Raw genomic sequence first — 16,104 nt, 5'->3', positions numbered from 1 at the left:
ATGTTTAAATGTCAAGGGTTATAAAATCTCATAAAATACTATAGACAAAAATATCTTTCACGCATTCACACAACCTTCTAGGAACAATAATTATAATATATAAAATGCTACAAAGCTCTGTTGATAAAACGCCAACTATACATAAAGCTTTTAAAATCGTAATAAATACAAAGCTTGTATTTCACATTATAAGCCACATTTATTTAAAGCAAACTTCATTATGTATACGGGGTGGGCGCTAACAACCAGAAAGGTTTTAACCCTTCGACCGCCACAGTCGACCTTAGCCGAAGAAGGTTTACAGTGCAAAATAAACCTTTATACATTGTATTAAAGTGTACCATTGTGTGGTATATAACATAGTCGTGGCCGTCAAAAGCCACGCATTCCTCCACCACCATGGTTAAAATCTTTCAAGTTATTGGCACAAAAAATGACCACGTATAAAATCGCCCTGTTGAATTCATTTTATCTAACCTAAACCTAACTAACAGTAATTTGTAAGATTTTAGGCAAATATAATATCATATTAACTATTATTAATAAATCACATTTGTGACGATTTATCCTAGATCAAAATAGTCTAAGTCAATAAAATGAAAACGGAAAAACGCCAAATAAATATATATTTTTATGAAAATAATAAGCACCAATGAAGTCCTTAAAATAGACAATAAATTACATGATCATAAAGTTAAGAGCTCTTGTCATGAAGTAATCTTCAATGTATTTTTTTTTTCTTAAAATTAAAGAATTGTATAAATAGAATCAGATGTCTAGATATGTTGCATCAGACGACATGATAATTTTTATAAGAGAACTATACATATAATGATACCGTTCTCTATTTATCAGAGCCAACAAAATAAAACATAATATCACTGTTTATTTTTTCAAATGTATCAACAATATAAAATGCATTTCTAACACTTCTTTAAAATTGATAAGAAATGTTGTCATGTCACCACTACACGAATTTAAGTACAACACAACAAACATGCATAACTTTTACATAACTGCGAAAAATCCATTGACAAAAGTTAGATTTTAATTTTTTTCTGAACTACCACGAATCAGATAAATTATTATAAAATTCTTTTTAAAGAGAGTAATATCGTACATACTGTACATAGCCAAGCGTACCAGACATCCCGTAGTCATCTTACAATAAATATTTATATATTTAATTCGGAATGTAGAACACTAAGTTACGGGGACCTGCCACGCCATCGCCATCGTCAGGGGCTATCCCGTGACGCTCTATGCCTTTGCCTACGTGTCCTCCGATACAAAAACTTGAATGACCTAGGAGACCGAGACCTATCGAGACCATATCGATGGATATATTTAGTTATGCTCCAAAACAGATGTCCTTTTTAAAGGACAATAGTATCAGGTGACAACCAAAACTTTATAATTACTACCACAAGTTCAGAGGTATAGAGAACCGTAATAGTAAAAATACAAGGTCGATTTTAGCTCATTTTTTTCGCAATTAGTGATTAGTGAGTTTTGGTTGTCACCTGTCTGTCACGATACGATACATTGATACTGGTATGTCTAATTTCGGAAACTGGGACATGTAAGGGCTCTTTCCCCCTGAACATCTCGCTTTTTTCGGGTACGGTTTTCTGCAGAATCCCGTTTTAGTAGTAGGTACGTGCGGGATACTGCAGAAAACCGTACCTGCCAATGTTAAAATTTACGACGGCTGAATTTTTTTAAATATTTTTGCTTGGTTCAAAAATGATGTCCTTTCTAAAGGACAATAACTTCGAACGCCGTCAAAGGAAAGATCATAAATATCATAACGGTTTAAGTAACTATAACCCTCCAAAGCCGCCATCGGTTGTACCGCTAGGCCTGCGTGTGCAGGTACTCTGCCACAAACACTCGCATGATCTTGTTGAGGTTCTCGATGGTGTTGAAGTCCAGCGCGGAGGCGTCGTCCCCGGCCGTGTGCCACACGTCGGGGAACGGCGACGGGATTATGTGAAGGCAGTCCACGTCTGCGAATACAATTTGGGTTGTGTTATTAACTCTTTTTAGGGTTCCGTACCCAAAGGGTAAAAACGGGACCCTATTACTAAGACTCCGCTGTCCGTCCGTCTGTCACCAGGCTGTAGGCAGGTACGAACCGTGATAGCTAGACAGTTGAAATTTTCACAGATGATGTATTTCTGTTGCCGCTATAACAACAAATGCTAAAAACAGAATAAAATAAAGATTTAAGTGGGGCTCCCATACAACAAACGTCATTTTTGACCGAAGTTAAGCAACGTCGGGCGGGGTCAGTACCTACTCATTTAATCATTGCAATCATGTACAACATTATAAGTATACAAGGTACACATATGTGAACATGAACCCGGACAGGGTATAGCAATTAGTTTTAAGTTGGATGGAGTTGTAACTTGGATGGGTGACCGTTTTTTTGCTTGTTTTGCTCTATTTTTTGTTGATGGTGCGGAACCCTCCGTGCGCGAGTCCGACTCGCACTTGGCCGGTTTTTTACGTAACAACGTTACGTACAACGTTAGAAACAACGTTATTTTAGGCCTTCTTTTTTGCATTTTTATATATAATTGCTCAATTATCGCGTGTCAATGAGGCTTTAAATCACTACCTTGGCTATATTTTTTGCGCTACAAAGAGTTAACTATTATTGACTAGGCACACAATAATATGAGTATTACAATAAGCATTTAATGCAATAAATTTTCTGTAGTTTAATTCAAAATAAGAATGGTCATAAGTTAATTTGCTTTGGCTATGAAATATCCGTGTAATATCGTTGCCTACACTCAACAACCTTATCAACTTAATAACAATGATTAGGGTCGTCATGATATTTATGATTTACGACCAAGCGAAACGAATCAATGTTTTTAACATTGATTCGTTCAGAAAATTATATTATATATATAAAGTTTCTAAGAAAAATCTTTCGAAGTAAATGTTACATGTACGTAGGTGACACATGACAAATCCTATCAATCGCTTTCTTTTCACAGTTGATAAGCATATCGGTACTTATCGTGTATGGGGAATTTGGTCCATAAGCGGCAAGTATTATATTCATCGAGTGGAGAGATTAGGGATTTATAGTCCGTTTTCTATTGGGAATGCTTGTATGGAGAGGTATACATTTTTGAGTACAGCAATGCCATTTGGTATGAATGTTATACACATCCACCTAAGCCCAAAACGCCCGGTAGCCCTAAAAACCCTAAAAAACTGGTATGGGAAATGAATCGAGCATTTAGTTACCCGAAAACGACTCCAAACTTAACTCAAAGGTCCAAACTAATCCGCCAGATTTTTTTTTCTGACCGCCGCGAGCTCTGTACTTTGAGCCCCCCCCCCCCCCCCCCAGACACGGAGTTCAACTTGGCTACCGGGCGTTTTGGGCTTAGGTGGACGTGTATAACATTCGTACCAAATGGCATTGCTGTGGCTGTACCCCAAAATGTCATACTGTTTCCCAATAGAAAACGGACTATTATTCATGTATGTCGTTATACTTGTTGACATTTACACCTACGCGTATGACGTTTAAGGTGAATAAAGCTATTAAAGTGAAATAGATAATTATCATATTATATAGAAGAAGTGACCAAGCCCTAGTACCTACAGGAATCGAAACGGGGTCTTCAGCAATCGCTGACGCCATAACTCTGAATTCTCAAATACCTATATTGATTTACTAATTAATTAGGTAGGTATAGAATTACATTTGTTATAGAATGTAAATTCTAAAACTCAGCGAGTGTACCTATATATGTAATATAACTATATGTACATATACACCGTGGTCCAGTTATCAGAAAAGATCAGCATTCTTGATTTGTGTATAAGTTATTTAAAAATGTGTAGGTAATTAATACATTCCTTGCAAGCTGTTAATACTCAGATATCGCTGTAAGAGTATGTGAAATATTGGGCACAAATGGCACAATATTTTTTGTTGGTAGGTATGTTTGTTGTTGTGAGCAGAGTAGCAGACCGAGACCGTACGACGTTCATGTTGTCGATAAATTAATATTAATAATAACTGACAACAAGGGTTTAAAGTTGTTGTTTAACTCCGTGTGCTAATATTGATACCCGAGTAAAAGATTCAAAAAGTTTATAAATACCTATCTTTAGTTAGTTATAAAGTGAACATACATTTACCAACACGTGCCTATTATTACGAAACGCTATCTTTTAATAAAGTATTTTTATAATAGCTATTATATTCCATATGGGTTACTTTACTTATGCCTAATATACTAAGGTACCTACTTAAAATAGGTTATTAATTATGATGTCAATATTATTAACTGGTTTAACCAAGCATGTGCACAACAAAAAAACATCACTTTTATTATGGTAGACATTGTAGTAACTTTGAATATTAATTGGTATCCCTAACCTGATGACATGTTTTCAAAACACGAGAATGCAACATTTCTTAAAAATGGTGAAGAAATGTTGTGTTAAAGGTTGTGGGAGTGAAATAATTGCTAATTGGGGAATATCGTTTCACAAGGAAGCCACAATTATTACATTTTACGATAAAAATACAAGACAACATTATCAAACTCATTAGGGTGACTATGATGTCGGCACGAGGAGACTCAGTTTTACACAATTCTTATTACGTACTTACTTAAAAGTAAATTAATTATATTAATAGGTAAGTATGTATTTATTACGGCATGTTTAAATTGGTGAAATGAGAGCTATTACAGATAACAGAATAAATAATTGCCAAAATTGAATTCCAAATTCTTTAAACATTACAGACACATTTATACCCCGCTCCGAATCGTTTCATGCAGAGGCTGTCCATAGCCATCCAGCGGGGTAATGCCGTGAGCATTATGGGCGCTTTTGTACCGGAAGCGATAAGGAACGGGTTTGACTAATAGTTACGTCATGTAATTATGCTAATATTTGTAAGCATTATTATTTAAAAAAATTAAAATATTAATAAACATCTCGTCATTATACGTTGTTATAATAAATAAAAATACAAATTGATAATAAAAGAAAAATAGAAGTTTATAGTAATTTACGGACGTTTGGGACGATACCAGAAACGTTAAGTACTGGGAATTTACTATCTTTGGAAAATTTACTGGGAAAGGCACTTAACTAGTTCCTTTACATTTCACGACTCTTCTCTTTCCGCACCGATGGCCTACCACCGTGAACAAGGTAGTTCGCAAATTACGGGCATCTTTCTCTTTTACTCCTATAAAGGAGTAATTACAGTTTTATACCGTCTTATGTTAACCATACCGGTTTATGTTAACACATACACTTCACGCATCCGTGCGCGCACACACACACACACACACACACACACACACACACACACACACACACACACACAAGTGTGTGAAGCGTTTTACAGAAGAGAAAAAAAAGTATATCCATCCCTTTCGAGGCCATTATACTAGTACAGCGAAAAGACAGTATGATCCTCTATAACTATGCACAAATAAGAAAAGATCCTGGCCAAACTATATACCTATTCCATGTTATCCTAATATCCCACATACATATGACTTATGGTCACCCTAATTAGAAAGAGTTACAACGGCCCACCTTGACTTCTCATGTGGACACAATTTTTGGTCAATGTACTCTATCCGGTTTATTCTCTAGGTCCGTGGGCAGTACACCTTATTACGTGATAGATGGCAAGACGTGAACATCACTGATAACTGATAAGATAAAATTACGACAAAGATAAAATACCTACGTACTGATCTGATGAGCTCTAGCAAGATTCGATCTATGAGTATTGTAATTTTATAACAATACATGAGAAAGCCTTTCATAACAGACGTGAACTTTAAAAAAAAACCGGCCAAGTGCGAGTCGGACTCGCATTCCAAGGGTTCCGTACATTAAGTCCGACTCACGCTTGACTGCACATTTCTAATAAGTTTTCCTGTCATCTATAGGTAAAGAACTATTTTGTGTATTTTTTAAAAAGTTTAGACCCAGTAGTATCGGAGATAAAGGGAGGAATTGTCGGACAGACAGACAGACGCACGAGTGATCCTATAACGGTTTCGTTTTTTCCTTTTGAGGTACGGAACCCTAAAAACTGTAACAAGAACATCGCTAATATGTAAGGCAAAGTATCTATATCGAAAGTATCCCAAATGTCAGTCTATGGAATCCTGAATTACGAGTAGGTTTCATCTGAATACCTACAATTTTAAATATTTTAATTTTTTTAACCCATTATTTGCGTCTAGGGTTTCAAAACCATGTCCACTGTGTAGTACATACTTAATCAAGGGCAATTAAAGTTACAGTACCTACATAGTAATTGCTTAATTAAACTCGCTTAATAAGTTCCTTAGTTCATAACCGTGACCGTTAATTAAGATAAAGCAACGTAGGTACGATACGAATTAAAAAAGTCATATGCAAGAATACGGGATTCGGGGATCTTTTTTAATCAACCATGCGATAATAGCTTTTATTTATTGACCAATTAAGACACATGTCCCAGCGGGATATTAATTGGTGTGATCCGAAAGACATCGTAAACTATGCGTGTCCATCACTTTTTCAAACCCACACGTTTAATATAATAAATACGCTAGAAATATACGATTGTTACTCTAAAGCAGTGGTTCCTAACCTGGGGGTAATTACCCCCGTGGGGGTAAAACTGGTATTTTACGGGGGTAATAAGCTAACCTAATATAATAATACAACAAACGTACACGTTTTATTTTTTATTACCATTGGGAGGAGGGGTAAAATCAGGTTCCCTAGTTAGTCATAGGGGTGACCGGACTGAAAAGGTTAGGAACCACTGAGGGCCTACCGCGAACCACGTTCGACGTGTTGCCTCTCTGCCGCACTTGTAAATTCGTACGTAAGTGTGACAGGGAGGCAACACGTCGAACGTGGTTCGCGGTAGGCCCTCTGCTCTAAAGACTCCAATACCAGACTATAATGAGAACTATGATTGGAAGATAATGACCTGGAGCTCGGCAGTCTAAAGCAGGTCTGCTGCGCCCTGCCTGTAGCCACAGAATAAATAATAGTACTAGGTACAGAAGATTCACTCTCTCTAACAAAACGCGTCTATTACGACAGATATGACAAGCGCGCGAGCAGACGTCCCCGTTCCGTAGCGGTGCACGGCAACTACTAGGTATGGCTAGACACCAACATTGGTACGCGTGTACTTGTAGGTAAGTACAAGTGTAGCGACGCGACGTAATCGCGGAGTGAGCCACGCCTGGTGTAGCCTCTGAGACTGACATGATCTATATGTCTAATTTAAACACCAAAATCATACAAATTCTACTCACTTCTCCTCAAGAACGGTATATGATCATCTTCCACAAAAGACCTGGAGCTCGACAGCCTGAAGTAGGTCTGCTCCGCCCTGCCCTTAGTGTAGCCCCCGAGCTGGTCCAGCTCAGCCAGCCGCTGCTCGGCGCTCGCCAGCCGCACGTACCACTTCTCTGTAGACTGGAAGTAGCTGTAGAACACTGGGTCTGGGGCGCCTAGGAGATCTAGGAGCACTAGGACGTCCTGGAAACAAAAGAACATTGATAACCCTAAGGAAAAAATTCAAGCATTCTACGCAGCTTACAATAATTATTTGTGCAATAAGAGAGCAAAGTTACTGTGGCACATTCAATTTTTCACTTCAGCAGTAAGAACATAATTAGAAGGAAAAAATCCGGCCAAGTGCGAGTCGGATTCGCGTTCGAAGAGTTCCGTACATTAAGTCCGACTCACGCTTGACTGCACATTTCTAATAGATTTTCCTGTCAATCTATAGGAAAATAACTACTTATTTTGTGTATTTTTTTCAAGATTTAAAACCCAGTAGTTTCGGAAATAAAGAAGGGGGAATGGTCGGACAGACAGCCGCACGAGTGATTCTATTATAAGGGTTCCGTGTTTTCGTTTTGAGGTACGGAACCCTAAAAGTACAATATGATAAAATTTACATTGGTATTTGTTTCTCACGTTCGCAGCATAATCGAATTTTTAAGCACCCTTGCTCGACTTCTCTGAGGTGGACATAAAATTCTGCCATAAAGTCATATTACCAGTTCTTGGCTACCTTAGAACCGTTGAAAGGAGTATCAGATTCGCATGATTGTGATTTCGAATTAGTCTTACACCTAATTAAAGCCACGCTACTTCAAGGCTAAGGGTAATTTACGGGATAGAATATAACTACCTATTATTAACTGGCCGACTTTTTCTTACCAATTACTACTGAGGCGCTCGCTAGATGCTAGACCATGGACCTATAATATTACGGACAGAATTTCGCTTACAACACAACTGTGATTCCAACATCCACCAGTTTCATAGTATTTACGCGTGACACACACATTGACAGCCCACATCCACCAGTTTGCCGTCAGACGAATCGAAACGTCATTGAAGTAAACATGTCGAAGAAAAATATAAAATATGCCGGCATGCGTAGTTAAATCCTGCTAGAATTGTACCGATCGAAAGAAAAAAAGTCACGGAATAACTTTTCATACTTAAGTTTATCAATTAGTACGTAAAATCACGATAATTTGTTGTTTATAAATTATCAAACTGCAAAACAGGAGTGTGACCAGTAACATGAATAGGGTAATTTCCCGAAAGTAGGGTAATTGATACCCTTCTTATTAAATCATTATGTATTAAGAGATCATTTAGGTAAATGGTTAAATTATTGATTATGCATTTCAAACTAGGTCGGTATGGTAATTTCCCGATACTAAGGAGATTAGACGCTTACATGCATGTTTGATAGTTAACGTTTGTTTGTTATGTATTATAATTTTTTTGTTGAAAACCAGATATGTTTCAAGTTTAATGTATAAATTAAAAAAACATGACGAACTGATTTCATTACGATGCTAAGTATCATTAGGTATTGAAAATAATGTTTGCACAAAGTAATTGTGCAATATTGCGAATTACAAGACCTATAAAATCAGATACGTACACACCTTTTTTATTGTCTAACGTAAAACTGTCCCAATTTTTTTATTTGAAAGCAAGAACGATATTAAAAATAATTGTTTCACCATTAGGGGAGAATTTGTGTTACATGGTAACACTCGTCTACACGCACACATTCAAACCGCCGCCATTGCAGTGTCACAGTTTGTCTTAGGTGACAGTCCGTCCGTAATATTCTAGGTCCATGTGCTAGACTAAAGATAACTCAAGTCTTTTGTACATTATAAAAGCATTGACACCAGGGGCCCGTTTCTCATAAGCTTGTAACTTGTAATACAAGCGGATGTCACTTTTTGACAGCTTTTGTTAGAAAGCGACTTCCACTTGTATTACAAGTTACAAGCTTTTGAGAAACGGGCCCCAGGAGACGAACTTGTAACAAATACATATATAATTTACATATATTTAATCCAGATTCAAACGTTAGTTAAATATCTCGATTCTCGGTATAGATACGTATAAACGTAGCATTTAGATTATGACTGTTAATATGTGGCTTTCCAGCACAGAAGTCCTTATACTTGAAGTGCAACAACGCGTGTGACGCGTTCCGGGCTCTTATGCGGCTACCGCGGTGCCGCAGCGCGTCGGGCATGTTCGCGGACGCGGGGGTCCCAGACTTCTTTGCGGTAACTAGGTCCCGCGATGCCTCATTCTGGAGGAGACTGCGCCGTTCCGACAACAAAATACTTGTGACTGTTTCTGACGATATAAGGAGTCCGGTGTTTAAGCGCTGGATTTTTGTTCACGTGTATCAGAATAGAAAATGACTCTGCACTTAATATGTGCGATCTTAATTGATTTATGTTTAACATGATTTTAGTTTAATTTTTGTATGCAATATGGGCAATTGCCTGAAATAAAAGCTTTTTATTTTTAATATTTATTTATGTATTTAATAAACTAAGTGTTAAGTTAAGGAAGGAAAGCCACATACTACATTATTGAAAGTAAAAATATTGTTATTAAATTGTACAACGAGGCTGTAAAAATCGTGAAAGTTTAAATCAGTAATAATTTTGTTTTTATGTTGGGTCGGCAACGCGCACGTAACACCCCTGTAGTTACAGTGACGTCGGTGACCGCTTACCATCAGGCGGGTATGCTTATTTGCTACCGACGTAGTATAAAAATGTTGTCATTAAAACAGTTCTATGAATACTAATTTATCAAACATACGTGACCATTTTCGATATTCGGAAAACAGAATAATAAGTAACAGTAGGTACCTACTAACAATAGAGGATACCCATGCCTTCTCGATAAATAATATGTATACAACGCAGCTCCTGATTATTAGTAAATTGAACCGTTACGCTCAGAAGTCGTTAGAATTTTAATTCACGAGTTTTTATTGAAGGGAGCATTATTGCAGAGGCCGAGAAAGGACAATTCGTGGATGAGTTTCGATTTTGTCGGACGACGCGAAGCGGAGTTCGAACAGGGTAAGAGTACGAACGAAGGTACAATAATATAAACACTGATTTATATTACAAAGAGGATACAGACTGAATGCAAATCGATTAGTATTGTTCGGACACACAAAAGAATTTCAAGGTTAGAAAAAAAATGTACTGAAAATTGAATACCACAAACAGTAGGTATACCAACATCTTAAAAACTCAAGATAAATTTACTATGCGTATATGGAATGAAATGGTAATAGAATTATTACTATTATAGAAACTTATATTAGTCAGTAGCAAAAGTAGCTAAGCGGATGAGTTCTTCAAAATACCTACACGTTAATTCTGTTAACAATAAAGTTTTGCTGCTGACTGCACCTATTGTATGTACTGTAGTGTCTGTAGTGCGTTTGTCTCTTTCTAATTTATACAGTTAGAAAAAGATGAACACTATGGATTTTTTAAGTGGTCCAAATTTTCTTTTTTTTTATCTCGCACGCGAGAAACTGTTGCGATGCGGCGTACGGCGTACCCGTGAAAAGGCCGAAGCAATTTAGTGACACGGTAAATTATAGTAGGTACCAGGAGCCAATGGTAACTCTTTAATTTTGTATTTTCTATGACATAACTAGGTCCATGGGAGCTTTAAAAATTGCCTGAGACTCCTTTTCCCCTGAGCAAGTGCTAGATAGTATTTAAATACTCACCATGCGCTGCAAATGATTAGCACCATCCTTATAAGACATTCCGTGCCACTGCTCGGCCAAATGCCGAGCGCCATAAATAGAGTCTGTGGGTCCCCATTGCCGGAATGCCTCTTCTCCATCAAAGAATATGAACATGAGACTCAGGTTGGCCTGCTTTAACTTATCTAGCTTCGGGCCCATCACTTTGGCTAGATTTATCATCATGGCACATGGTACTGCGGAATCTGTGGCACCTGTTAGAAAAAAAAATTGCTGCATAATGTCTATGACAATAAGAAGAGATTGGCACAATCAGCAATAGGATACAGGATAATATTAACCTTTTATAGGGAAAGTGTTCTCTTATTCTGAATTTTTAGGACTAGATGCATTGAAGCTTGAAATATGTATTTTTTTTAATCATGGTCCGTTAAAAAGCTAAATAAAATTTTATTAAAAAAAAAACAGATAATATGTTTATCTGTTTTCTTTTAAATAAAATTTTATTTAGAGTCATAATCAGTCAAGTAAAAATAATAAAAATAACTTACCAATAAACACATGTTCCCTCGTATATTTACTGTCATAATGGCATGCTAGCACCAAATACCTGTCTGCATTCGGATTCAATGTGGCAATTATGTTCTTAAATCGTAATGTGCCGAAAACCGGTGTATTATCATCAAATGCATCTTCTGTCACATTCCAACCTAGAGCAGTCATCTCTTTCTTGATGAACTTGTTCACTTTGGCGTGGTTCGGTGTCGCGACTACTCTAGGGATCATGATCTTGTCAAGGACTGTTCTAAAATGTGTCATGTCAGACATGGCCGCTATGCTTTTAATGTCCTGGTCTGTTAATTCTTGAGCTTCATGAAAGTTCTACAAAACAACATGTTTTTTTTTAAAAAGAGATACATGGTCAAAGAAACTTTAAAATTATAATTTAATCAGCTTCTCAGTATAGTAGTAAATAAGAGTTCAAACTTACTAACTTCAGTAACTTGCGCCAAAATTATTTATTCTTAGCCTAACAAGAGGTTGCCTAAGTTTGAATAGAAACCTATTCATTCACTAGTTTACCGTAAAATGGGGTGAGTAGGGTCAAATCTGAAATTCAAACCTCGATAACATTTTATTTTTACATATGAAAACTGAATGGTGTATATAATAAGTGTTCCGGACGTTTGTATTTTAGTTTTTATTTTATTTTGGGTAGTTCCATTTCATAACTTTGATGATAAAGAGGAAAACCCACCTCACCCCGTAGTGCCTCGTATTTGGGGTGAGAGGGGTTTCATACAAAGGTGATTTTGGGAGATTGTTGGATCGATTTTTTTTTATTATGCGTATTACTATAGCTCCATTTTAAATTGGAATACATTATTTTTGTAGCAGTAGCCTTAAAATCCCTTCTCACCCCCCTCTCAAACCTTCTTTCCCCATTCATAACCCACCTCTCCCCGCGAAACCTACTCACCCCATTTTACGGTACTTAAATAATAGGCTATTTAATTGTATCAACAAAAAACAAAAGACAACTTTTAAGTGCTTTTATTTTTAAATATCTAGAAACTTTATAGCAAATAGTGAATGCTACCAAATGAATCAGAAATGAATAGCAACAGGTAATATCAGGTCATTCAACAGTTCTCGGACATTAGACTGGCGAAAGTAAAGGTCATATTACTGTAAAACTTTACATTTCCTTATGTTACTCTGACCTTGTGAACTCTTATGTCAAACTTAACAATAAACAAAAAAGTTATCATTCAAATACTACCTAATCGAACTTACCTTTTCCTGATAAAATTTAAGAGCATTGTTAGTATTAACTAAGGTAAAACACAGCACCGCGGATGCGATATACGTGAAAAATCGCGACATATTGACTAGATTTCGGACGTGTACGTGTGAAACTGAACTGATTGTTACTGAACATATGTCACAAAATCACCGCCAATCAGCCGCCCTCTGTGATATTCACTCACTGACTCCCTAAATAAAACTACACTACACTAGGTACAGGCTTCAACTTCATTCAAACCTTCGACCCTCCTCTACCTTTCTTCCTCCCTGCCCCCTCTTCAAATCAAATGTCAAATTTAGTGATACCTATTATTAAATTTAGAAACTACCATTTCTTTAGAGTGGATGTATGGGGCCCAATACATTCCATGACTCTTCTCTTTCCTTTATACGTAATTTGATTAATTGTAACTATTAGACGAAATTATTTTAGCGGGCGCGAACTTCGAAAATCGAAATTTCTTTAATTGCCTCTATCGCTCAAATATGCATGAGTGATAGAGAGGCAAATATACCAACGAACGAACAGATTGGCGGAAGGTGGGCGGAAGACCCTGCGGGCCTACCGCGAACCACGTTCGACGTGTTTCCTCTCTGTCGCACTTGTAAATTCGTACGTAAGTGTGACAGGGAGGTAACACGTCGAACGTGGTTCGCGGTAGGCCCGCTGAGATGCATGGCATGTCACGTCAGACACGTCACTATACAAGCGTTTAATAAGCAAGTTTTCGAATTTCCGTCTTACTTAAATAATACAAATTAAAATCAGTAGTGTCAGGCTAAGCTAATTCTGCACCGTGTTTGATAACACAGAGTGTGGAAGTGTTATCATAAATGTCAAACGTCTGTGAAATTATAATGTCTAAAATAAAACTACATATCTATTCGAAAACGTTAGACACTCTAGCTAGCAAGTCTAACACTTCTAGCAGCATAAATTTCAATGTCACTTTTTACAAATCATTAGACTAATTACTTTCTGCAGGCACCTATAATTGCTGAAATGAAAAAAAGAGGCGAAATGATAACCTCCTCCTGTTTTTAAAATCGGTTAAAAATAAATTAAAAATAAACAGTAATTTCTACCACGATGCAAGTATGCCCGAAGGCTGGTATCATTCGACATAGATCAACAAATTAAGTAAGAGGTAACTTATTTATATAATAGCCATTTCTGCATTACATTCTTGCTAAAACAAATACTGTAATTTCGTATATTTGTGTACAAAAATAAATAATTACCTTTCCACTTAGGTTTGTTTCTTACCAATAAGGAAATCTATTAATCTACTCATCACGTGACTCCTCTGTTATTCTAGTCTTTGGGAAACCCCCTAATGACGTCACAAGAAGGGCAGTGACGTATTTATCTTAAGATGTCATGTCGTAGGCGGACGATGGGCGGGCGCGCCAAGCGTGAAATACCTTTTACTGAAATTAGACGCCGGATTTCAATTTCAAAAGTTTCTCTTCGGTAAATAAGAAGGCTTTTGTTCTTTTTCGTTTGTATTTGTTTTCTCAAGACAATAAAGAATCATTGGGAACTTTTTCACTGTAAGAGAAAAGTGTCAAATATTTTACTTACTTGACTTAGAGCTACTTTTCAACAATTTAAATTTAAATTTCGTATCAGGCAAGTTTTATTTAAAGATAAAACATAACTTGTAATTTTATTAGTGTACGATCTCCTTCCGTAAATGTCATTTAAAGAAATGCTTTTGGGATAATGAGCGCAGTAAGCACGTTCTGGATTCTAGCTAACTTTATGATCAGTATAAAACCGATCTTTAACCTACAGGGGTTCCCTTTTTTCGTCGGTACCTACTCTTTTATTGCCCCCCTTTCTGCAAGCCCCTTGCCGTCACACTACGTTCCTGGGCTATAACTACGAAAATCGAAGTTCGTCAATTGCGGGCATTTTTCTCTGTCACTCTAATTACGTCTTAATGAGAGTAAAAGAGAAAGATCCCGGCAATTTGTGAAATTCGGTTTTCGTGGTAGGCTCCCTGATGCTGCGATCACAGACCTTGAAATCGAAGGCGAGTGGTCGAAAATAATCGCAGTGTTCAAATACTTCAAATTTTCACGACTATTTTCGCATGCACTTTACATGCGCATGGAAGACGCGCTAAGTATCAATAGAACGGACTTGTCGGCGTCGCTGAGCAGGAGGTAGTCAGGTAATCACTATAACCACTCTTGACTCTATTGAGAGTATTGAGGCTAATATATGTATGGTAACATTTTTAACTCCTCGTGATATTCCCCCGTGTCCTCATGAGACTAAGGGCCAGTTGCACCAACCACATTTAACAGACTGCATGATCAACGTCAGCCGGCGCGCCCCGGCGCTTTACTATGAAACCTTCCATACATAAACATTTTGCGAACTCTTTAACGATACGAACAATTTGATGCAACCGACCCTAAGTAGGTAGGTACGGGATCGTAACTAGGGTTGCCAGATGGTCGGGATTCGGCGGGATTCTCCCGCTTTTTAGCATATGTTCCCGATTCCCGACAAAGTGAAAATTGTCCCGAAAAACAGCATCACGTTATAAAACAATAATTTCAAGTTCTGAACTGTCGTCGAGCGAACTAGCGACCCGCGTCGAGCCCGTTAGCGCGCGCGAGGCGAGATTGGGCAGAGCAGCTGACGTAGTGGCAATAATGTAAAATATTGTTGTTTTTAATACAATTAATTTAATTTGAATGGATCATTTTCCCGACTTAAGGCCCAAAATCCCGAAAAATTTATATTTTTTCCCGATAATAGTGCCTTTCGATCTGGCAACCCTAATCGTAACGCCCTCCAGTTATCGGTTTTCACTGATGACGTATAACATTATTCCAATTAAGTTTAACCATTTTCCGTTGGGCATGTCTGGCGGATTATTTGTTTTGGTAGACAGACAAGTTGACACCCGAGTGCGTATTTTTTTGACGCCAAGATTGCGCACGTCACTGTCATTGCGTGGGCTATTTTCTCTGGAGAAATAAACAGGCGCCAAAGTTACATTTGCTGGCTATTTGTAGCATTGTTGTTGAGAAAATAGTTATTAGTACAACAAGAGATCAAAGTTTGATATTTCTTCGAGTGCTTATTTTGAGTCCCGTGTAAGCGAAGCGAGCGTAGCGAGTGAATCTAATTTAGAATCTTGAGCGTAGTAAGGGACTCAAAAGCGCACGAGATG

At 37.4% G+C, this 16,104-nt stretch overlaps 1 protein-coding gene across 2 annotated transcripts; it reads right to left on the bottom strand.

The window, feature by feature from the left end:
* Positions 1-1,715: 1,715 nt before the first annotated feature.
* Positions 1,716-15,598, bottom strand: LOC134650963 (glutaminyl-peptide cyclotransferase). Of its 2 annotated transcripts, XM_063505921.1 has the most exons (6): positions 15,594-15,598; positions 12,899-13,024; positions 11,653-11,983; positions 11,123-11,355; positions 7,335-7,560; positions 1,716-2,009 (listed from the first exon to the last, which is right to left on the bottom strand). In XM_063505921.1, the coding sequence occupies exons 2-6, from the start codon at positions 12,986-12,988 to the stop codon at positions 1,858-1,860; spliced, it is 1,032 nt and encodes a 343-aa protein (XP_063361991.1). In that variant the 5' UTR covers positions 12,989-13,024; positions 15,594-15,598; the 3' UTR covers positions 1,716-1,857. The 2 variants fall into 2 exon arrangements, with proteins under 2 accessions (XP_063361991.1, XP_063361990.1); XM_063505920.1 differs by lacking the exon at positions 15,594-15,598 and having other exon boundaries at positions 12,899-13,114.
* Between the last annotated feature and the right edge of the window lie 506 nt (positions 15,599-16,104).

This window comes from Cydia amplana, chromosome 9 (genome assembly GCF_948474715.1).
Source record: "Cydia amplana chromosome 9, ilCydAmpl1.1, whole genome shotgun sequence".
Taxonomy (NCBI): domain Eukaryota; kingdom Metazoa; phylum Arthropoda; class Insecta; order Lepidoptera; family Tortricidae; genus Cydia; species Cydia amplana.
This window is presented reverse-complemented; position numbering and strand designations above follow the sequence as displayed.